Source organism: Cannabis sativa, chromosome 2 (assembly GCF_029168945.1).
Source record: "Cannabis sativa cultivar Pink pepper isolate KNU-18-1 chromosome 2, ASM2916894v1, whole genome shotgun sequence".
NCBI lineage: Eukaryota > Viridiplantae > Streptophyta > Magnoliopsida > Rosales > Cannabaceae > Cannabis > Cannabis sativa.
Genome location: NC_083602.1, coordinates 51,055,734 through 51,079,099, shown reverse-complemented (window position 1 = coordinate 51,079,099; position 23,366 = coordinate 51,055,734). Strand labels below are relative to the sequence as shown.

Genomic DNA, 23,366 nt, shown 5'->3' with positions numbered 1-23,366 from the left:
ATAATCCTAAAAATAGGATAATGTATATATTTGAACAAGGGTAAATTGCGGCATAAATACTTAATGTTTCAGATTTTATATATTTAAATACCTAATGTTTATTTTTGGAGGCAAAAATACCTAATGTTACAATTCTCTTACACTGTTACTACCACTTCCGTTAACTCATAAATATGGACGCGTGAAGGGTTCAGATGCATTACATTTATTTTTATTTTATTTTAAAACTTAATATTTTTAATATCAGAAATTAAATGCTACTTGTTTCAAAAAAAGAAAAAAAAACCAGTTCTCATAACAATTTTCACATGATATTGACACTTCAATTCAATAATCATGTTCCATATACTGCACTGGTTCACTCAGCTATGGTAATTTAGTATTGTATCTCTCTTATTTTTTTTTTTAAACAAGTAGTATTTAGTTTTTGATATTAAAAATATTAAATTTTAAAATAAAATAAATAAATGTAATGCATTTGTGCCCTCCACGTGTCTATATTTACGGAAGTGGTAGTAACGGTGTAAGAGAATTGTAATATTAAGTATTTTTGCCTCCAAAAATAAACATTAGGTATTTAAGTGTATAAAATCTAAAACACTAGGTATTTATACCGCAATTTACCCTATTAACAATTCATTAGTGGGCAACATGATATCTCAAAGATAAATTTGTTTACGAAATATGAATGAATACCCAATATCACTTTCAATTAATATAACAATAATGGTATTGAAACATCAAAGAAAATATGAAAAATATTAGATCTCTAATCCAAATGAACATGACATTAAAGATTTTGCAATAAAAATTAAGCAAAACAACAATATTATTTAATTTAGAATAAAAAGAAGCAAACAAATGACTAATCATAGCGATAACAAACATAACTAACAATCGCATAATAAACTATGAAGCCAATGACAATCTGAGAATCTTCCATATTTGAAAGATAATTATGCTACTAACACATACACACCTTGAGCTAATTGATATTTTACCAATGTCCCAAAAAGAAACAAGACTAAAAACGTCCAAAAAAAAAAACAAGACTAAAATTCTCTACCATGAATGTTAAAAGCCCTACTACTATAACAATAGCAAGGTGGTGAAACAACATCATTATTAAAAACAAAAAAATAAACATAGCAAATAAAAATAAGAAAATCAACACCAGTGAAGATTCAATCCAAAGCTAATGAACAACTCAAATCTCTAAGACATACCTCTAAACAAAGAAGATGGAGAAGAAAATAACTCATAGACAGAAGGATAGCAACAATCCTAAAAATAGTGTGGGAATCAACACGACTCGACCAGAGCCATAGTGTAAGGCTAAGAAACTGCTGGCAAACCCTAGTCAGGCTAAAAAATCAAGCAATGGCTAATGGTGAGATTAATTACTAGTTGGAGAGATTTGAAAGAAAATGGAAAAGTCTTTTTAGTTTCCTTGTTTCTAAAACTTTTAATTAATCATTTATGTGAACTTCCATAGTTCAAAATGATAAAAAAGAATCATTTTAATATATGTCGTTTATTCCATAATATTGTCGTTTGAAAACCAAATTCAAGTAACTTTGATGGTCTGTCATTTGAAAAATAAAAAATAAAATAAAATAAGAAGAGGTACAGAACTTTGATTATGAAATATTGAAATGAAATGAGCACTAAAAAACTCATAATGTCCAAAGCTCATTTCCATTCAATCCCACACATGGTTCGAAGCTCCTTACAAAACCCCATAACCCAACCAAACACACCCTTCTTGCCCAAAGCACCATCAATCTTGGCCACCAATCTAATGAAATCCTACTTAGACCAAGGCTTGGTCAAAGATGCACGCTTGGTGTTCGATGAAATGCCTCACAGAGACGTGGTTGCATGGACTGCCATGGTGGAAGGCTACACTTCTTGCAATCACCATACCCAATCATGGGTTTTGTTTTCTGAGATGGTAAAGAATGAAGTCACCCCAAATGCTTTTACTTTCACCAGTGTTTTCAAAGCTTGTAAGGGAATGAAGTCTCTTTCATGTGGGGCTTTAGTGCATGGTTTGGCTATTAAGCTTGGTATGGAAGGAAGCATTTACGTGGAAAATGCAGTCATGGATATGTATGCTACTTGTTGTGCTACCATGGACGATGCGTGTCAGGTTTTTCGGGATTTATGTGTGAAAAATGCTGTTTCCTGGACTACTTTGATCACTGGTTTCACTCACAGAGGTGATGGTTATATGGGGCTTCGAGTTTTCCAGCAAATGCTACAGGTAAATGACTGTTACAATCTCTAACGTTTGATTGAATGATCACTTGAATTCAAGTTGTGTTACTGAATTTGGGAGCTTTCTGCCATGTTAATGAATTTCTTGAATATCTTGGCTAGCAGGAGGATGCAGAACTGAACCCCTTTAGCTTTTCAATTGCAGTTAGAGCTTGCGCTTCGATTGGCTCGCGTACTTCTGGGAGGCAAATACAGGCGGCCGTGATCAAATGTGGGTTTGAATCCAATCTTGCTGTGATGAACTCAATACTAGATATGTATTGTAGGTTTACTTGTTTGCCAGAGGCTAACCAATGCTTTCTTGAAATGAGTGAAAAGAATTTGATTACTTGGAACACTTTGATTGCCGGATATCAAAGAATAGATTCAAGTGAATGTCTATATTTGTTTTCACAGATGGAATCACAAGGCTTTAGTCCAAATTGCTTCACATTTAGCAGTGTAGCAGCTGGTTGTGCCGACTTAGCTGTTTTGGCCTGTGGACAACAGGTTCATGGTGGGATTTTTCGGCGAGGTTTTAACCAGAATCTGGAAGTAACTAATGCCCTTATTGACATGTATGCGAAATGTGGAAACATAGCTGACTCGCGCAAAGTTTTTGACGAAATGTGTGATAAGAATTTAGTCTCCTGGACTTCCATGATGATTGGATATGGATCCCATGGATTTGGAAAAGAAGCTGTTGAATTGTTTGATGAGATGGTAACATCAGGAATTAGACCTGATCAAATAGTGTTTATGGCAGTTTTGAGTGCCTGTAGTCATGCTGGCCTTGTTGAAGAAGGCTTGAGGTATTTCCATACAATGACAAGTGATTATAATGTTACTCCAGATCAGGAGATTTATGGATGTGTGGTTGATTTGCTTGGCCGTTCTGGCCGAGTTGCTGAGGCTTATGAATTAATTCAAAATATGCCTATAAAGCCTAATGAGTCTGTCTGGGGTGCTCTTCTTGGAGCTTGTAAAGCACACAAGCTTCCACATTTGGGAAAATTGGCTGCTACCGAAATATTGGATTTGAAGCCAAATACGGTGGAGGCCTATGTGTTGCTATCGATAATTTACGCTGCTGATGGTAAGTGGAGGGAATATGCAAAGACAATGAACTTGATTAGAGGTATGGGGAACAAGAAAGAAGCAGGGAGGAGTTGGATTGAGGTAAGAAACCAGGTGTATAGTTTTGTTGTTGGAGATAAAATAGGGTCTCATACAAAGAGGGTGTATGCAATTTTGGAATTGTTGATTCAACAGATGAGAGAGACAGAGTATGAACCCAATTTAGATTGCTTAATACATGACCTACAAGATGGAACTTGAAGAAGGAAGCTGGTATTGAAGACCGAAAAGGCATTTTATTCTTGTCAACATCTTTGCAAAATGCATGAAGGTGGACCAACTAGGAACAGAAGAGTATTTTTTTCACTATACAAAGAGGATAATGTGAAGAATAGGAAAAATAATGCATCTTTTGTTGAGAAGGGGGTTTAGAGTATTGGTTAGATTTAAAGGAAAACAAACAAGAAGGAATTGAAGGTAGAAATACATATGCATAACCAGAATGATTATTTGTACATTTCAAGATTCATTCTAAATGTATAATATCTGCTTACCCTATTGATTTAATTTGTTAACCAAAGTGATAATAAAAACAAGCAAGTTGGTTTTCTTGCTATTTTATTATTGATCTGTTTAACTATATACAATCATGGTTTGTGGATGAACTTGCTAGACTCCATGAAAATGGTATTTGGACCTTAATTCAAATAATTGCTAACTCAATATTAAAGATTCAAAATAACAAAGTAATTTCCAAATAATTGATGGACACCCGAAGCCTAAGGTGAGATTTACCTATGTGAGAAGGGGTAAACGCAATTAAGTTAGTGGGCTGAGGGCTTTTCAGTAATTTTGTATCAAGTGAGCTGCCTTTTAGTGTTTGGGTGTGGCTGAGAGTTAGTTATGCAATTTGAGAGTAAAATCTTGCATCAGTAGAGGGCTCTTGCTCTCTACCATTGTAAGAGTGAACACTTATAATTTCCTTTCTGTTGTAAGAGATATAATCTCTATTTCCATTTGATCAATAACAGCTCACTACTTCTCTATCCATCTGTTGCATTTTAATTGTTCTTCTTAATTGTTGTTGCTGTGATATTGTTACTGTGGGAGAAGCTATCAACAGCAGGTAGCAGGTACTTATCAATTGGTATCAGAGCACCGGTCACTGGTGGATGCCGTCGACGAGGATGGAAAAAAGAATTGATGGAATAGAGGCGGATGTGGGAAGTTTGAAGCTAGATATGAACAGTTTGAAGACAGATATGAGCAGTATCAAATCCATCCTAGGAGAGATCAAGAATAGCCAAATGGGTAAAGATCGGACGATATCGGGGTTGGCGGAGCAGGTGCGGATGTGTTTGAACGGTCAAGCAAAAATCTCAGATGAGATGCTATCCCTCCGTGAAACCCAGGGACCAACGCCGAGTACGGGCCGGAGATCCATCAACGAACGGCCTCCTTCTCCGGCAGCAGTCGCTTCAAACAATAGAGAGGGAGATTGGGTACGCCGTTCGGAGTTCACAGCCAGGAAAATTGAGTTGCCCGTCTTCTCCGGCGACGACCCCGATGAGTGGACGTTCAGAGCCGATCGATACTTCGGTCTCCAACGATTAAACCCAACGGAGCAACTCGAGGCGGCGGTGTTGTGCTTAGAAGGGGCAGCCCTTCGATGGTTTCGGTGGGAAAATTCTAGGCAGCCCATTAACTCGTGGGAAGAATTAAAGGAGATGGTGATTCGCAGGTTCCGACCGGCGCACGAAGGGACGGTGTATGACCGTTTTTTCCAACTACAGCAGCAGGCGACTTCGGTGCAGGAGTATCGACGCCGGTTTGAAGCTTTGGCGGCATCCATGGGGCAGATGTCCGATCAGGCATTGCTTGCTGCCTTTGTTAATGGTTTGAAGATGGAGGTGCAAGGCCCACTACGCCTCTTGGAGCCCAATGGGTTGATCAAGGCAATGGAGCTGGCTGAGTCCATTGAAGCCAACCAAGCTTTAGTCCGTAACTCACGGATTGGGCCGAGTAAGTCTAGCCCAGGCCCAATAAGACCCATCAACTCATTTTTCAACTCTGAAGCCACTAAAGGGACTCACGTGCAACCTCACATGTCATCTCCTCTTTCCCCAGCTTCGTCTAGTTCCAGCTACAAGTCCACTCAATCTTCAACTTCACCCACTCGATTCAAGAAGTATACAGAGGCGGAACTGAGGGAAAAAAGAAACCGAGGTGTGTGTTATAAGTGTGATGAACGGTGGTATAGGGGGCATGAATGTAAATCAGCTGAGTTACAAGTGATTGTGGTACAAGATGAGCCGATAGAAGACCCACCGGAAGATTGGACTCCCAACGCCCTCGATACACCATCAATGGAGGCGGCTGAAGCTCAGATAGTGGAGGTCTCCTTGAATTCGGTGGCTGGGTTGACATCACCAAAGACCATGAAACTCTTGGGTTGCATCAACGGGCAAGAGGTGGTGGTTTTAATTGATAGTGGCGCCACTCACAATTTCATCACCACTGAGTTGGCGACCAAATTGAAACTGCCAATCTACGAGCGAGGCTTATGGGGTACAAATGGGAAGCGGACGGGCGGTAAAAGGGGCTGGGGTGTGTCGCTCGGTTCCGTTAGAGCTGCAAAGTATTTACATAAGGGAAGATTTTCTTCCTCTGCCATTGGGAAGCACGGATGTAATATTGGGGGTACAATGGCTGGAAACTTTGAAAAAAACTACTCATTATTGGCAAGATCATAAAATGGAGTTCATGGTGGGCGGTCAAAAAATTGTGTTGCAAGGAGATCCTTCTCTTCATAAGATACCGGTGTCATTGAAGGCTATGCTTGGGATTTTGCGAACTGAAAAACGAGTGTTGATTGAACTCGGCATTGCGGCAGTGGTGGCAACAGAGATACACTACAATGAGGACATTTCTTCGTTATTGGCACGGTACTCCAAGGTGTTTGAGGTGCCCACGAAGCTACCACCTTCACGCCAACACGATCACACCATCAACTTGCGCCCCGATGCAGCACCCGTGAGTGTGAGACCTTACCGTTACCCACACTTCCAAAAAGGAGAGATAGAGCGATTGGTAACGGAAATGTTGGCAGCCGGCATTTGTCAAGATAGTAACAGCCCATTCTCGAGCCCGGTCTTACTAGTGAAGAAAAAAGATGGTAGTTGGAGGTTTTGCGTGGATTACCGGGCTTTGAATCGAGAGACAATACCGGACAAGTTCCCTATACCGGTGATTGATGAGTTGTTAGATGAGCTTCATGGCGCTCAAGTGTTCTCAAAATTGGACTTGAGATCGGGTTACCATCAAATCCGGGTTCGGCCCGAGGATGTCCACAAAACTGCGTTTCGTACCCACGAAGGCCACTATGAGTTTTTGGTTATGCCGTTTGGACTCACCAACGCCCCCGCGACCTTTCAATCTCAGATGAATGCCATTTTCAAGCCATTGCTCCGCGAGTGCGTGTTAGTGTTCTTTGACGATATTCTGGTGTATAGTCCTGATGAGACGACTCACTTGCAGCACCTCGAGATGGTTTTACAACTCCTCCTTGACCACGAGTTCTTTGCAAATCTCAAGAAGTGCTCGTTTGGACAGCGGCAAATTGAATATTTGGGTCATATTGTAAGTGGACACGGAGTAGCCGTGGATAACTCCAAGATCCAGGCTATGTTATCTTGGCCCGTGCCAACTACGCTCAAGGAGTTACGCGGATTTCTTGGTCTTACAGGGTATTACCGCAAGTTCGTCAAAGACTATGGGAGTATTGCTCGGCCACTAACGGACCAACTGAAGAAGGACAACTTCCACTGGTCCACAGCTGCCACTGAAGCCTTTCATGCGTTGAAGACCGCCATGACCACGGTACCTGTCCTTGCTTTGCCTGATTTTCGCAAGCCCTTTGTGGTGGAAGCGGATGCTTCAGGGTACGGGTTAGGGGCTGTTTTAATGCAAGAGGGTCGTCCTATCGCATACTTCAGTCAGATTTTGAAACCCCGTGCTCAGCTTAAATCCATTTATGAGAAGGAATTGATGGCCATCGTGTTGGCGATCCTCAAGTGGCGGCCTTACTTATTGGGGCGTCGCTTCATTGTTCGAACCGATCAACAGAGTTTGAAGTTTCTGCTTGAACAACGATTGGTGACTCCGGAACATCAGAAGTGGTTGGTGAAACTGTTAGGGTATGATTTTGACATTCAGTACCGGCCTGGGGTGGGCAACCGGGCTGCTGATGCCTTGTCTCGGGTGCAGGCTAGGGAGTGTTGTGTGCTCACTACCTCGACTTGGCTGGATTGGGCAGTGGTTGAACAAGAAAACAGTCAAGATCCTTTCCTCTCACGTGTTGTGGCAGATTTAGAACAAGGGAAAGAAGTGCCGGGATTCACTTTGACAAAGGGTCGGTTGTTGTATCGCAACCGGTTGGTCTTGGCAGCTACATCTTCTTTAATTCCGCATTTCTTGCAAGAGTATCATAGCTCTCCCGTGGGTGGTCATTCCGGAGAGTACCGCACTTACCTTCGTCTGCGTGGGGATGTGTATTGGGTGGGCATGAAGGCTCGCGTGGGGGACTTTGTCCGCGCTTGTGACATTTGCCAACGAAACAAGCATCTTGCTATGTCACCAGGGGGGTTACTGCAGCCATTGGAATTACCCGCTCAAGTATGGGAAGATTTGACTATGGATTTCATTGAAGGCTTACCCAAGTCGGAGGGTGTCGACACAATACTTGTGGTGGTGGATCGGCTGAGCAAGTATAGCCATTTCATTCCCCTCAAACATCCATTTACAGCTCGTACGGTCGCCGAACACTTTATCCGAGAGGTTGTCAAGCTTCATGGCCTTCCTCGTACCATTGTCTCGGATCGGGATCGGGTCTTTCTGAGCCATTTTTGGGCTGAACTGTTTCGCCTTCAGGGCACTCAGCTGAGACATAGCACTGCTTACCACCCCCAAACGGATGGCCAATCGGAAGTGGTCAATCGTTGTTTGGAAACGTATCTTCGTTGCTTCGCTTCGGATAGGCCTAAGGCTTGGGCTAAATGGTTGTCTTGGGCTGAATATTGGTATAACACCACTTACCATTCTTCCTTGGGTTGTACACCTTTTCGGGTACTCTATGGACGTGACCCTCCACCCTTGATCCGTTACTCAGATGGGTCTACTGCTGTGTTAGCTGTGGAGCAGTATTTGGAAGAAAGGGATGGGTTTCTGGATGATTTCAAGATGCATCTGTTGCGTGCTCAACACAAAATGAAGGCCGCGGCTGATTCGTCGCGTCGGCACGTGGAATTTGCCGTTGGCGACCATGTCTTCCTTAAACTCCGCCCTTATCGACAGAAATCTCTTGCCATCCGCAAAAACGAGAAGCTGGCTGCTCGTTTCTACGGTCCTTTTACGATTCTGCAGCGAGTGGGACCAGTGGCGTATCGTTTGGACCTTCCCGTGTCATCTGCTGTGCATCCGGTGTTCCATGTCTCTCAACTTCGTGCGACAGTTGGCACAGCACACTCTTCACCAACTATTCCACCTACTTTGACTGCGGATTTGGAGTTGGTGGTGGAACCAGCTGAGTTGTTGAATGTGCGTCAGCGGCCATCATCCCAAGGGGCCCCCATTGAAGTGTTGATTCGCTGGAAGGACTTGCCTTTGTTTGAAGCGACATGGGAAGATTTTGACACCATCCAAGCTCAGTTTCCTGCTTTCAACCTTGAGGACAAGGTTAGAGATTTAGGGGGGGGTAATGATGGACACCCGAAGCCTAAGGTGAGATTTACCTATGTGAGAAGGGGTAAACGCAATTAAGTTAGTGGGCTGAGGGCTTTTCAGTAATTTTGTATCAAGTGAGCTGCCTTTTAGTGTTTGGGTGTGGCTGAGAGTTAGTTATGCAATTTGAGAGTAAAATCTTGCATCAGTAGAGGGCTCTTGCTCTCTACCATTGTAAGAGTGAACACTTATAATTTCCTTTCTGTTGTAAGAGATATAATCTCTATTTCCATTTGATCAATAACAGCTCACTACTTCTCTATCCATCTGTTGCATTTTAATTGTTCTTCTTAATTGTTGTTGCTGTGATATTGTTACTGTGGGAGAAGCTATCAACAGCAGGTAGCAGGTACTTATCATATTTGGACCTTAATTCAAATAATTGCTAACTCAATATTAAAGATTCAAAATAACAAAGTAATTTCCAAATCTTTACAATATGATGTTTTGATTCCAAGAGTTGGCCATTTAGCTTACATCTTATCTTCTACTACCAATACTCCAGGCAAGAACAAGAACCATTGTTGAAATGATGAAAACGATGTCGATCCCTCACCACAATCACGCGATTATATGCTTTCGAGATTAACTTCGCTGCTGTATGACAGTCATTGCATATTCTCAGATTCTTCATTATCCTTATTGGTGTTGGAGGACTGGTACTGATAAGTCCAAAGGCAATGGCAAGCTTTTCGCTGTGTTTTAAAAGAGCAGTTTCCTTTTCTTCTTCATCAATGTCGAGTGAAACCTCATTAGTCTCTGGTGCATAACCTTCCATCTTCAATCTCGTCGCCATTTCATCCAACTTTTTCTCAATCTCTTGTATCATGGGGTGTGTTTTGTCCCCGGCAAGAAACTCGTGAACTATACCATTTGCTTCAATAATGCTACAACCCGGGGTCTTCACCACCCCACGACGCATCATTGTTCCCCTGACATCAAGAACATCATCCCAGTTTCCTCTTGAAGCACATATGTTCGACAACAACACATGGAAACCATCATGATCTGGCTGAAGCTCAATGAGCATTCTTCCAATCCTCTCCCCCATCTCATGGTTTCCATGTTTCTTACAAGCCCCAAGTAAGGCACCCCAAGTCGAAACATCTGGTGTCATAGGCATACTTTTGATCAGTTCCTCGGCCTCTTTCAGCATACCTGCACGTCCTAAAAGATCAACCATACAGCCATAATGCTTAACATTGGGTTCTACCTTGTGTTCTTGAATCATGGAATTGAAATGGCGACGCCCCTCCTCAACCAAGCCCATGTGTCGGCATGCCCCAAGAACAGCAACAAAAGTGATCTCATTAGGTGCTACCTCACATGATTTCATCTCTGAAAACATGTGCAGTGACTTCTCTACCAACCCATTCATAGCCAATCCAAGAATGAGGGCATTCCAAGTGGAAATTCCCTTCTCTGGCATCCCCTGAAAAACTTCCATTGCATTATCTACACAGCCACATTTCACGTACATGTCTATAAGGGTTGTGCCCAATATGGGATTGACCTTTAAACTGTTTTTCCTTATATAGGCATGAATCCATTTTCCCAAATCCAGGGCAGCCAAGTGAGTACAAGCTGAGATAACACTTACCAAAGTGGTCTCATCAGGCTTGACTCCAAACCTCTGCATTTCCTGGAATAACGCCAGAGTCTCAGAGAAGCAGTCATGTTGAGCATAGCCTGATATCATTGCACTCCATGAGATGACATCTTTCTCTGGCATGGAATCAAATAATGCCTTGGCATTGTCAACTAAACCACATCTTAAGTACCCAGATAGCATGGTGTTCCAAGTTATCTGATTCAAAAGATGAGCTGCATTAAACAAATTCTGAGCAGCCATTATTTCACCGCAACTCGAGTACATGTGAATCAAAGCATTTTGCAGGTTAACATAAGTTTCGATTCCAATTTTCTCGACCAAACCATGGACCATTTTCCCTGTCTGGACGATCAACAAGTTTGTACAAGCAGAAAGAACAGTAATCACCACAACTTCATCCAACTTAATTCCATTAGCATTCATTTTCGTAAACATAGCCAAAGCCTCATTGAACATCTCATTCTGTTCATAACAAGAAATGACAGCGCTCCACGAAGCCATGTCTTTCTCAGGCATATCATCGAACAAATGACAAGCCTCGGTTACCAAACCTGCCTTACCAAACATCGCAATCATTGAGCTTGAAGCGATTGTGTTCTTTACTGGCATACGATCATAGATATAACTAGCCTCAACTACATTGGCCGTTTGAACATAGCCTCCTAATATTGAATTCCATGTTACTAAATCTAAGCAAGGACTTTCATCAAACAGCTTCCTTGCATCAGCCATATTTTCACAAACAGCATACATGTTAATCAATGTGTTCTGAACATAAACATCTAAATCAAAACCCATTTTGAAGACATGACTATGCATCTGTTTCCCTTCAATTTGAGATAACCGAACAGCACAAGCATGAACCAGAAGTGGGTATGTGTAGTAATCAGGACCCATGTTTTCCTCCAACATAGATTTGTACATAAACAGAGCCTTTTGAGGACAGTTTCTCTGTACATAAGCTCTCATCATAGTATTCCAAATGAACCCATTTGAGTTCTCAATGAGATTGAATATATAGAGGGAGTAATCAACATGAATAAAGGGTAACTCAGTTGAGAACTTGAGAAGCCTACTTGCTGCAAATGTGTCTTTGATGAACCCAGTCAAGACCATTTGAGAAAGTACTTGCTTGAATTGCTTGAAATTTTGGCATTTGTTCAAGTGTGTCTCTAAGATTGATACATTTATAGTTGTCTTGTGATTCAGAGTAGATTTTATGGCTGAAGAAAGGTGTCTCAGATGGACCAAACTCATAGATAAAGATTTGATTTTTAGATAAACTAATGGAGTAATGGGATCAATTCAAGCAAAATAAGGCAAAAAACTTATAGTACAAGCCATATACATATATAATTATGTAAGTGTGTGACATTAAAGATTTGATTTTTGGTCCTTGGGATATCTTGATGGTTTTCCTCTCTTACTCATTCCCCAAGGATATAAAGAAAAGAGGAATCTTTCCAATGCAATTTAAGACTTGAAAGACTAGAGAGTCAAATACTCAAAAAACCCTTCTAAAACCTCGAAAGAAAATCCAAAATGCCTCGAAAGCCTATACTCGAACCAATCTCTACCTCTAAAAACAGCATCTTTACTCCCGGTTCCGCCGTCGAGATCAGCTCCAAGGAGCCAGGTTTCCGAGGATCCTTCTACTTGGGTTCCATAGTGAGTTCCCAAGCTTCTGACTCATACTTGGTCGAATACAAAACCCTGGTTGAAGAATCGCCAAATGGGTTCCAACCCTTGAGGGAAGTGGTGCGTTTAGCTCAGCTCCGGCCGGCGCTTCCGCCGGACACCAAATGGGTTTGCACGATTGGGGAAGAGGTCGACGTGTACCACGATGATGGGTGGTGGGAGGCTACGGTGACAAGGGACTTGGGAAATGGGAGGTTTCGAGTGTTCTTTGGTGATTATAAGGAGGAAATGGAGTTTGCCAAGGAGAGTATGAGGCTCCACCGCAAGTGGGTCGATGGGATTTGGACTCCACAGTTGGTTGAAAACAAAGAAGATGAACAACAGGTTTGAAAAGCTTTCGCTTTTCGTAATGGGGTTTAACTCTTATACTCAACTCTGTCTCTGTTTTTACAAGTTTGGAACTTTTCTTTACCTTTAAAGTTTGGACATTTTCTCTCCTGTATTTTCGCATGTTGGCTTCTTTTCCCAAATGTCACTATTTTCTACATGAGAACGATTGGTTCATTGTGTTTAGGAAGTTTGATGCATTTTGTTTGTGTATAGGGGAACAAGAACAAAACAAAATATTCTTCTTAGATGAGGACAAAATCATTTGAAATTGTGGTATTAGTTCCTATAAATCCAACCCACCAAATCCGTTAGGACAGTTGGTTTTTCAATCAACTTCAACAAACTTTCCTTCCTACTGGGATTTCAAATCATACGCCTAATACATAGCCAACTTCATCTACTTTTCGAGACAAGAGAGAAGAGAAGAGCAAACTGAGAGGGTACAAAGAAAGAGTGAGAGGTTTTTCTTGGGTTTTGTATGGAGCTCCATATGTTGATGAATATGCTAGCTCGGTTTCGAGTTTGAGGAAAGATACACTTGAGTGAATCTATGAGAGCTGTTGTTCCTGCTGGACTGTGGTGTACAAAGATTATTGCTCAATCAATACTTAGAAGAGATAGTGTTCCCAAACTGGAATAAGTCCATGGATTGCATTGATCTATGGTCTTGAACCAGTATATTTCTCTGTTTAATTTGTGTTCTTACTAACTTGAATAATCCTTTAGCTGTTAAGTTCTTGATTAACATTGTTAGTTAGATTATTTTCCCACAGATATCTTTTGACTTACAATAGTAAGAAATTTTCTTATAGCAAACTCACATTTTGTTCTTTATTATCTTTGCTCTGTTCATTCATTCAAATATATATGATGGGAGTGTCATCTTCTGCATTGTCTTGCTTAGCTTTTACAAGCTTAGTTTCTCATGTATACAGAAAATGCAAATTGAAATGGAGATAAATTCTACTGAAGAAACAAAGGAAGAAACGCTTGGGTTTGAGAAGGGGACTATAATTGAGGTGAACAGTGATGAAGATGGTTTCCAAGGTGCTTGGTTCACAGCAACCATTGTTGAACCAATAGGGGAAGACAAGTTTCTTGTGGAGTACCAGAACTTGAGGACAGATGATGACAAAGAGTTTCTGAGAGAAGAGATAGATAAAATCCATATTAGACCTTCTCCACCAGAAACTTTAAGGGATGGTTGTTTTCGGTTGTTTGAAGAGGTTGATGCTTTTTACAATGATGGCTGGTGGGTTGGTGTGATTTCGAAGATTGATACAAACTCAAGATATTTTGTCTACTTTAAGAGTACTAAGGAGGAAATGCAATTTCATCACTCTGAATTGAGGCCTCATCAGGAATGGATTAATGGTAAATGGCTTGTGACTTTTCAGGTATGTATTCTATATTTGTAAGCAGAATAATTCTTCAAGTGAGGCTAGGCAAGGCTTTTGTATATTAAGTTGTTTTCTTACAACTATTAATTTATAACACTTGGCTTGCTTGCTCTGCTGGGAATGAATCATATGAAAATATTTATATATATGTAAAGGTTTTTTCATGAATAAAGCAATGTGGAAAGTTATATAACTTATTTGAGTAAAGTCATGAATATATGGTGAAACATGTGGTTTGCTTCCACAAGATTCAAGTGATTACTTTTTTATTCTGCAGTATACCCTTATTCTAAATGAGTATTTAGGTAGACTCTTATATAGTTTAATTCTTTTTCACCATTGTGTATGTTGTAGTTATTTAAGATTTCTTATAAATTTTTAAAAAATTCGAAATAGTTTATAGTGTCAAAAATAAGGTTCAAACAGTTACTTACCACACGTATAAGAAAAAAATGGTAACACGTGTAACAAAATATTTGAATCTTAGTTTTAACATTATAAAAAATTAGATTTTTTTTTAAAAATTTACAAGAGATCCTAAATAATTAAAATATCATGAAAAAAAATGGCTTAAAAAACTCTAATGCCATCGAAATAGATAGAAAATCTACTGAAATATCACTTTAGAGGGTTTATTGTAGAACTTTTTTTTGTGTATATATATTAGAAAAAGAAGGATTGGAATTTAGAAGTCTTTATAAGAAGAATGTGAAACTACTAGGCCCTACTATGACCACATGTACTATAGACTTTATTATTTTGGTCCTCAAATAGTTTCAAGAAGAATAAAAAATGGAAAGAAATCTGTAGAAGGTTTGGGAATAGCCTTAAGGAGCTAATTTATAATTTACTGACATCAAATCCAGAAGTGTGAGCAGTGAAATTTGTGAAAAATGTGATAAACAAGTAAGAGCTTTAACTAGAGCTTCAACTGCCAACTAAAAACCTCTCAAAGCAAATCATTGTGGGGTAGTAAAGATGTAAAAGGATATCATATTCTTTGACCAAAAACAAAACAAGCTTTAAATGTCTTTCTTATGAGTTAAGTTTTTCCAATTGTATTGTACATTACCAGGATTCTAACACTTGTCCTTGACAGGCATTAAAGTTTTGATGGCCAAACCAAATTACTACAAAATTGCGGTTGAACTTGTCGTTTTGATTGAAGCCATTAACTCTACTTACTATTGATGAAGAAAACAGAGTTCAGATCACAGCTTCTTTGCTTTTTCAATTTCAACCATGTTTATATGCCTGTAAATTTCTGGCTTAATTGTTACTTATTTCGAGGTTAAGTAAGTTCAATACAATCCCAGCTTTTCTTTTTCTTACTTGATAGTTTTTCTCAGGCACAATTTTTACCATTTGGGATAACAAAATTTGAATGAATAGATTGAGAAATAGCCTTCATTGTTAAACTCTTTGGCTTTATCTGATTTATTTGCATTAAAGTTAAGATCTTTATAGGTTTACTTGTTCACCTAAAAAAAAGAAGTTATTCTGTTAAATGGGTTATCTACCTAATAATAATTGGTAGAATGCTAATTTTAATTTCCGGTGGAATATAATTTTTAATTTATTTTTAGAATTATTATATAATATATTATTTTTCTATATTTTTACGTTTAATTTTATTTTATATATTTTTACAGTATTTTATAAAAACAATGTTAAAATAATAAAAAAATTACATGAAAATAACAGGAAAATATCATCAAAACAGCTAAAAAATAACAAAAAAATCAATAATAAATTAACAAGAGTACAATATAAAATACATCAACATATTGTATTTTCAATAAATAAAATTAAAAAAATTATAAAAATATTTAAAATTACAACCGTATTTTTGTAATCTTTTATTGTTTTTATGTATTTGTAAAATAATCTCTTTACTTTTTATAGCAATTTACGTTATACTTATAATAATCTCTTTATTTTATTTTTTGAATTTTTTTTAAGAAAATAATGTGTTTCTATAATTATTTAGAATTTTAAAAAAAAATTATAATTTTAATATTATAACTATAATATGCAATTGACAAAAAAATATCTAGAAATATGTTTTGAGACATTAAAATTGAGAAAAAAAAAATTGCAATAAGATCTTAATTAGAACTCCTGCTACCTACCTATATACAAGAAATTAAATATCATCTGTCTTACAACATAGACACTCTACACTAGTCTGTACTTTCTTTTTTTGTACCATTTTGACTTTCTGTACTGGGTTGTTTCCAGCAATGCAGTGATTAAATGCATCCAGTTGAGACATCATTTCAAGGTTCAGTAAGTATTCCCATAACCCAAAAATTGGTGTAAATTGGAAAGTGATTGAAGATGATGATAAATGATTCTTTCTATTAATCTAATCCAAACCAATGACAACTTCTAAAGTTCCCATGATGTTTATATATTTACCCTTTTGATCCAAACATCTAATTAGTAAAGTAGACACATTAATTTTTGCTTTAAAATCTCTGTAAATCAATATCTCTGTCTTGTCTCTAAATAACCCATTAAACAAAAGTTCAGTTCTTTAATTGTGTCATAACATAAAGCACTAAACTTTTATTTCATTATAAGTAAAGAAAGAGAAAAAAAGAAAAAAAAACACTAGTAAAAGGGACTTGAAAGCAGTAGAACTTGAAGTAGAAAAAACATGGAAAAACAAAACAGAAAAACCAATGGAACAGACAACAAAGATTTGGGTAATAGGATTTTAATTTTCCTTTCTACAAGTCCTCATCTTGAAGAGAATCCCTAAACCTCTTTGACCTGAAGAGAAGCCACAGCTCCTCCATTGACATCCTTAGTGCTCTCCTTGACATCTTTGTTGTCCTTTGCTTCTTTCTTGGGTTCTTCTTCAACCTGAAAAGCAGAGACAGGAAAACTCCTAGAAAGGCCTGAAGGGGTCTTGAAAGTGATCTTCTCAGTTGGAGGGTTATCCACATAGATATCACTGAGTGTAATCCAAACCAAAAGCTCTTTGGTTTTGACCCCAGTTAGCTTTTTGATCCTGTGTGGCTCAGCAATGGCTGTAACTTCATTAGCATAAGAAACCAATTTCCCAATCTTGTCAAATTTATGGGTAACACTCTTTTTCTGCTTTAACCAAACAAAACCAGTCTCTCTCACATAACCACACTCCTCAATGTCCTTCAATGGCAACAACCCATTTGGAAGGAATATCTCATTTAGCAATTCCTTTGATTTTTCTTGACAGATTTCATCTCCACGGTATACCTCAGCTTTGGCTCTGATCTCTTCTGTTACTAGTGACATTTTCCTTTCTTTGAATATAAAATCTCAACAAAGGATTTTGATGGTGGTGGTGGTGATGGCCTATAGAGGTGTGTAAGTGGGGTTCATATATAGTTGTGATGCCAAATATTTGCCCTTCTATTTCCTCAAAAATTTCAAAACTTGCCTTTCGAAACTACCCTTGTTTTTCATCAAAATTTCACAAATGCCATTGTAATTCATTGTGTCTTTTTCTTTTTTTTCAGCTCACTGTTCAACTAACTATCTTTCTCACACCTGTATTTATTGTTATTATTATTATTATTATTATTATTATTATTATTATTTATTTTTAAAATAAATAAAATTTTTGTCCTCACTATAATTTATCAAAAAGTGTATAATCATCAAATAGTCTGTACAAAATGAAAGAACTACAAATGCCAGTTTTTTTTAAGGTTAATTAGTAATTTTTTTCCTCGAACTTTAACATGTATTAAATTATGCCCTTGAATTTTTTTGGCCGTTAAAAAATTCCCGAACTATTAAGATTGTTAAATTTAAAGACTTTTATCTAATTTTAGTGAAAAAATTCTAATATGAATGAAAATTCAGGATGTATAATTTAATACAATATAAAAGTTTGAGGGACATGATTTAGTAGATATCAAAGTCTTGGAAGCATGATTTAGTACTTGAAATAGTAAAATTAAATAAAATTAGATAAAAATCCTTAAATTTAACAATCTCGGAGAATTTTTAACGGCCAAAAAAGTTCAAAGGACATAATTTAGTATATGTCAAAGTTCAGAGAGAAAACTTAATAATTAATTTTTTTTTAAATGCCATTTTTTTTATTATTTTAGGTCAGTTAATATTGTTGTTCATAATCTTATTACATTTTGTGGTCAAATCATTCAAATTGTATTCAACAACACAATCTCTCGTGACTGATGCCATGAATCTTCAATGACATCTAACTCTTCTTCGTTTTTGAGAGTTTTTACTCTTTGGAATGGAGTTTAGGGGTTTTTTGCTAAAGAAAATCATTCTATAATTTAACAGCAAACTGTATTTTTAAAATTTAAACTTTTTTGGTAAAGTTAAAATTTAAACTTCAAATTATATATTGATGAAAAAAATGTTTAGTGGTCGTATAAATACAATAAAAAAATGGATTATTTCGTAAACATACAAAAATAGTAAAACTTTTACATTTTTATGGACTTTAGCTGTTTTTTTTTTTTTACAAATTTTATTTTATTTTTATAAAAGTATAGGGTGTTGTTTTTCTGTTGTTTTTGAAAAATGGTTGTTTTGACATTGTTGATATTTTTTTGAAGTTATTGGAAAAGCAACACGAAAATAATATTTTTCTTTTTCTGAAAAAATAAGTAAAAATGTAAAATAAAATTCACAAAAGTGTAAATAAAAACATAAGATCTTTAAATTCTTCAAATTATTATAATTACTAAATCGTATTTCTCTCTTTCTAAAATTTGAAGTCACAATTTAGTAATGATAACAATTTAGGGGCATACTTCAATCATTCAATAATAATTAGAATAATTAGCTTTTTTAGTCCATGTACTTATGACACTATACTATTATGCCCCTTAATCTATAAGTGTAGTTAAAAATACCCCCTAAAATATATCAGTTGGAATAGTATAATCTTTCTATCTAATTCTGTTAAATTGACTAAAGTTGACTGTTAAATTAATAATGTGGCATTATACATAGATAGTAGTTGAAAAATTATATACCATTAAAAAAATAAATTACAAGTCATAAAAATTACAATCACAGGAAAAAAAAATGAAAAATAACATCCCAAAAAATAGAATATCATTACCTTAATTTTCCAAAAATCCCATGTTCTTTCTAGTGATATTCATCTCTTCAAATACTGTAGAATCCTAATTTTACACCTTTTTCTAATTTGAACTGCTAAAAAACGATTGGAATTATTTTAATAAAATTATTTTTATTAAATTTTTTTTAAAAGGTTATGAAATCATTTTTTAATCATCTTTCATTGTCAGTTATTATGCCACCTCATAGTCAATTTTCCCTCTAAAAAAGATGAAATTACTATTCTATCCTTTATTATAATACCACATCATCAATACAAACGGTATTTTTAAACAAAATAAACAGAAGGAGTAAATGTATGCATATAAAATTATACAAGGACTATTTGTAACAAGCTGAATAGATTAAGGGGCATAATAATATAGTGTCATAAGTACAAGGGTAAAAAAGATAATTATTCTAATAATTAAATTAAAGGAACACAACTATGCATAATGGTATTTAGGTGGGTGTAAAATAGCTATATTCCAATTTCTCAGCTAAAGCAAATAGTAATAATTTAAAAATAAATTAATAAAAGTGAAAAGTGATAGAAAATTATATGATCCTCTCTCCTAAAATAGATTTATTGCAGTTATTTAAGATATTATATAATTTTTGGTAAAATAATAAAAATGATTTAATTTATCGCAAATAAAATTCAAACTATTTGTTACACACGCTCTTATTTTACTTTGAAGTATATGAAATAAAAAATTTTAATCTTATTTTTTATATTGTAAATAATTTTAAATTTCTTAAAATTTTACAATTATCTTAAATAACTTCAATATACAACATCATCATATACATAAAATGAAATTAAAATTATTCAAATATTAAAAATACTCATTTTTATATTTAATATTATAAGGGTTTTTTTTTAGGAAATTACTCCATATACTATTTTTTTAACTTTTTTTTTTAAATTTACGGTTTAAATTTCTAAAGTAGTTTATCCATTTCTATGTGGGTTTCTATACAATTTTTTGTTGCGATTTAAGTTGATCCATTAGTTGGAATAGGAGTTTCTATGTAGAATTCTGTAAAAATAATAATAAAAAAAACTATTTTGAAGTATAAAAATGAAAAAATCTTTATTTTTTTTTTTACTTTTACAAAAAATTCACGTAGCAACCAATAAAACATCTTAAATTGCAATTAAATTCTATATATCACTTTATATAAAAATCACATATCTACATGAAGTAATTCCTCGTTATATTGATTTTTATATTTTATTTTTATTTTTATGACACATAATAATATAAAAATGTTTTTAGCTATACAAAATAATCGGGAAAATGGTAATTACGTGAAGAAAGAGATGGGTTTTTACGTAAGAAGGAGGTGATATTAATGATACGGTTGAGGAATTATGGCCCAATTAAAGGGTTACCGGTGGGGGCTAAACCATGTCACCCAATGAGGGCCTGCCACGTGTAGCGTAGTTGGGGATTTATTTATTTATTTATTTCTGTATTTATTGTGTGAAGATAAGAAAAAAAGGGGCAATGCTTTTCTTCTGTATGCATGTTTGGCTATGTAAGTATGTAACATATTTAATTCCATAAAAAAATGTTAAATATTTATTTTCTCTAACAAAAACCAGTACACCAATATGAAAAAATTAGTAAATATATAAAATATATATGCTCTATACATAGTTTATATGTTTGGTTTAGAAAGTGATAAAATCATTGAAGAAGTAAAGTAATCTTAGGTGTGGGACATAATTAATAAGTGTATGAGTTTTTACTAGGGTAAACATTTAGTTCAAGTAATTTATTTCATTTATACAAGGTGTCACATTTTGTGCAATGTAATTTAATTAGTAGCCCTACTATGAAGGACCACAAGTCAATACTTCCTCCCCATCTAAACAAATAGTTAATTAGAATTTAGTACATGTTAAAATTTAGAGGTATAATTAGATAAATATTAAAATTTAAAGGGTACAATTTAGTACATAAATAATTGTTGTGTTAGTAAAATTGAACAAAATTGCAGAAGTCCTTGAATCCAACAATCTCATCCGTTCGGTAAGAATTTTTAACGTCTTGAAAATTTTGGTGGCATAATTTGGTGCATGTCACAGGGAAAAAAAATTCTAATTAACCAAAAATAACCTCATTTAGGAAATTATATGTTACACTTCATAAGAATAGGTGTATTGATACACTCCTTTTGTGTTTTTGACAACTAGATAGTTTTAATATTAACTTTTTTATATGACAGTGTACGTTGTAATTATCTAAGATACACGGTAAAATTTTTAAAAAAATCAAAATAACTTAACGCACTGAAAACAAAGTTCAAACAGTATCTTGTATTGCATGTGTGTCTCTTTTATTTTTCTATAGGTTTGTGAAATTGACAATTTGAACTCTAATATTTATATTGTAAATTATTTTTAATTTTTAAAAAATTTACAAAATATCTTACGTAACTACAATATAACTATTAAAAAAAATGAGATTAAAACTATTCAAATGTTAAAAATAAAAAAGGGTGAGTCGATATACTAATTTTAAAGGTGTATACTGTAAAAATACCTTATTTTTACTAAATTACTTAACAATTTGATAAGAAAAAAACTTTACATTTTTAACTCTAATTTTCTCAACTTAATTTGTATAGTTTGCCTAGATTAAAAAAAGAAGCAATAATTAAATGGTATGATGGTACATACTACATACTACATGGCTCACAAGTTATGATCATAAAATTTATGGTGAAAAATGAAAATAGGTTTTGAAAATGTATAAAATAGACCACTCATGCTTAAATAAATGATTTTTCATGTAATATAGATGAGGAGTCTAGGCATTCGGGGTGGTGGCCCATAACTAAAATGTAGTTGGTAGGTTTGGCTGGTCTTAACTTGCATTGTCTACACTAAAGTAACACTTATACCTATCAAAATCTAATAGAGTTTTTTTTTTTTTTTTTTTTTTTTTTAAGGGAAAATTTAATGGAATTGAATAGACCCAAATCTAATATTATATGCAAAAAATGTTATGTTCTAGTAGGCCGACCTTAAACTCTGTGCCTGCCTTTGGTGATCTTAAGCTTTTAATTTAAACTTGACTTTAAAACTAGGAGTGGCAATGAGTTAGGTTAGGAGTGGTCTAATTGTTCTAATGCTCCACCTGCACCTATCTAATCTATAATGTATCTTTATTTTAATGGTTTGACTTAACAATATAATATAAATTTTAAGATAATCTTGCCTTAAATCCCTAATCTTAAGACTGTTAAAAGTGGTTAAAACAAAGATTACAGAGAGATGTTTGGGATAAAGAAAAAAATTGGTCAATTCTTGTACATGTATTACTTTCTTTTAATGGTGAAAAAGGTTAGAAGTAATAATTATTCTCTTTTCTTTGTTTTTTTCGGCCATGTTTTTTTTTTTTCGGAACTTTATAATATATGATTATATTATTTTGGGTAAGTCTACTCTAACTCCTAAAAGGTACACCCTTTATCTATTTCGGCATATAACAAAAATTTTGATTTAATTTTTTCATACTAATGTATATTATAGTTATTTAGAATTATTTGTAAATTTTTAAAATTTTTTGAATAATTTATAATACAAAAAATAAAATTTACATATTTTGTTATACGACGCGACTATTTTTTCTTATACATATGGTAAGTAACAATTTAAACCGTATTTTCGTCATTGTAAATTATTCGAAATTTTTTAAAAAATTTATAAATAATCCTAAATAGTTAAGATTATCATAAAAAAAAATTAGACTAAAACTTTTTCCAAATAAATCTACCAGAACGACCCTTTAAATAAGTTTTCTATACTTTTGGTGCCTATATAATTATATACGTATAGGGGAATTTGTCTTTTATAACATAAATTAACACCAAAATTAAAATAAAACTTAACACTTTACACCATCTCAAAAATATCCATATTCTTCTGTTATCTATTTTCTCTCTTCATCAAACCCAAAAATAATACCATTTGAGCAATTTTCAAAATTATTTTTAAAATGATGAACAAATTTCTATGAAGCAAGGGCCTTACCACAAGTATGTTGTAGAAATAGGTAGAGAAAGTCAAAATTTTCAAGGTTTTAAGTTTTTTGTGGCTG

At 35.2% G+C, this 23,366-nt stretch overlaps 4 protein-coding genes across 5 annotated transcripts; 2 read left to right on the top strand and 2 right to left on the bottom strand.

Annotated features, from left to right (window-relative positions):
- The first annotated feature begins 847 nt into the window (after positions 1-847).
- Positions 848-3,960, top strand: LOC115721341 (putative pentatricopeptide repeat-containing protein At1g56570). Of its 2 annotated transcripts, none has more exons than XM_030650616.2 (2): positions 848-2,266; positions 2,386-3,960. In XM_030650616.2, exons 1-2 carry the CDS (start codon positions 1,661-1,663, stop codon positions 3,595-3,597), a joined length of 1,818 nt encoding a protein of 605 aa, XP_030506476.2. In that variant the 5' UTR covers positions 848-1,660; the 3' UTR covers positions 3,598-3,960. The 2 variants fall into 2 exon arrangements, with proteins under 2 accessions (XP_030506476.2, XP_030506474.2); XM_030650614.2 differs by having other exon boundaries at positions 2,383-3,960.
- On the bottom strand, positions 3,918-11,983 carry LOC115721340 (pentatricopeptide repeat-containing protein At3g62890). Its single transcript, XM_061108835.1, has 2 exons — positions 9,483-11,983; positions 3,918-4,033 (listed from the first exon to the last, which is right to left on the bottom strand). The coding sequence occupies exon 1, from the start codon at positions 11,981-11,983 to the stop codon at positions 9,605-9,607; it is 2,379 nt and encodes a 792-aa protein (XP_060964818.1). The 3' UTR covers positions 3,918-4,033; positions 9,483-9,604.
- LOC115721344 (protein AGENET DOMAIN (AGD)-CONTAINING P1) lies at positions 11,753-15,572 on the top strand. The gene is made up of 3 exons (XM_030650619.2): positions 11,753-12,748; positions 13,690-14,151; positions 15,254-15,572. The coding sequence occupies exons 1-3, from the start codon at positions 12,269-12,271 to the stop codon at positions 15,266-15,268; spliced, it is 957 nt and encodes a 318-aa protein (XP_030506479.1). The 5' UTR covers positions 11,753-12,268; the 3' UTR covers positions 15,269-15,572.
- A 1,125-nt stretch (positions 15,573-16,697) lies between these two features.
- LOC115721346 (uncharacterized) lies at positions 16,698-17,526 on the bottom strand. Its single transcript, XM_030650625.2, has one exon. It carries the CDS (start codon positions 17,437-17,439, stop codon positions 16,918-16,920), a length of 522 nt encoding a protein of 173 aa, XP_030506485.1. The 5' UTR covers positions 17,440-17,526; the 3' UTR covers positions 16,698-16,917.
- Positions 17,527-23,366: the final 5,840 nt, after the last annotated feature.

What these genes read in the sequence shown, in the direction of transcription:
- LOC115721346 (XM_030650625.2), bottom strand. Translation starts at nt 17,439, where the DNA reads ATGTCACTAGTAACAGAAGAGATCAGAGCCAAAGCTGAGGTATACCGT.
- LOC115721340 (XM_061108835.1), bottom strand. Translation starts at nt 11,983, where the DNA reads ATGAGTTTGGTCCATCTGAGACACCTTTCTTCAGCCATAAAATCTACT.
- LOC115721341 (XM_030650614.2), top strand. Translation starts at nt 1,661, where the DNA reads ATGAGCACTAAAAAACTCATAATGTCCAAAGCTCATTTCCATTCAATC. An exon ending in TTTTCCAGCAAATGCTACAG is followed by an intron (nt 2,267 to 2,382) that starts GTAAATGACTGT and finishes TATCTTGGCTAG; the next exon opens with CAGGAGGATGCAGAACTGAA.
- LOC115721344 (XM_030650619.2), top strand. Translation starts at nt 12,269, where the DNA reads ATGCCTCGAAAGCCTATACTCGAACCAATCTCTACCTCTAAAAACAGC. An exon ending in ACAAAGAAGATGAACAACAG is followed by an intron (nt 12,749 to 13,689) that starts GTTTGAAAAGCT and finishes TCATGTATACAG; the next exon opens with AAAATGCAAATTGAAATGGA.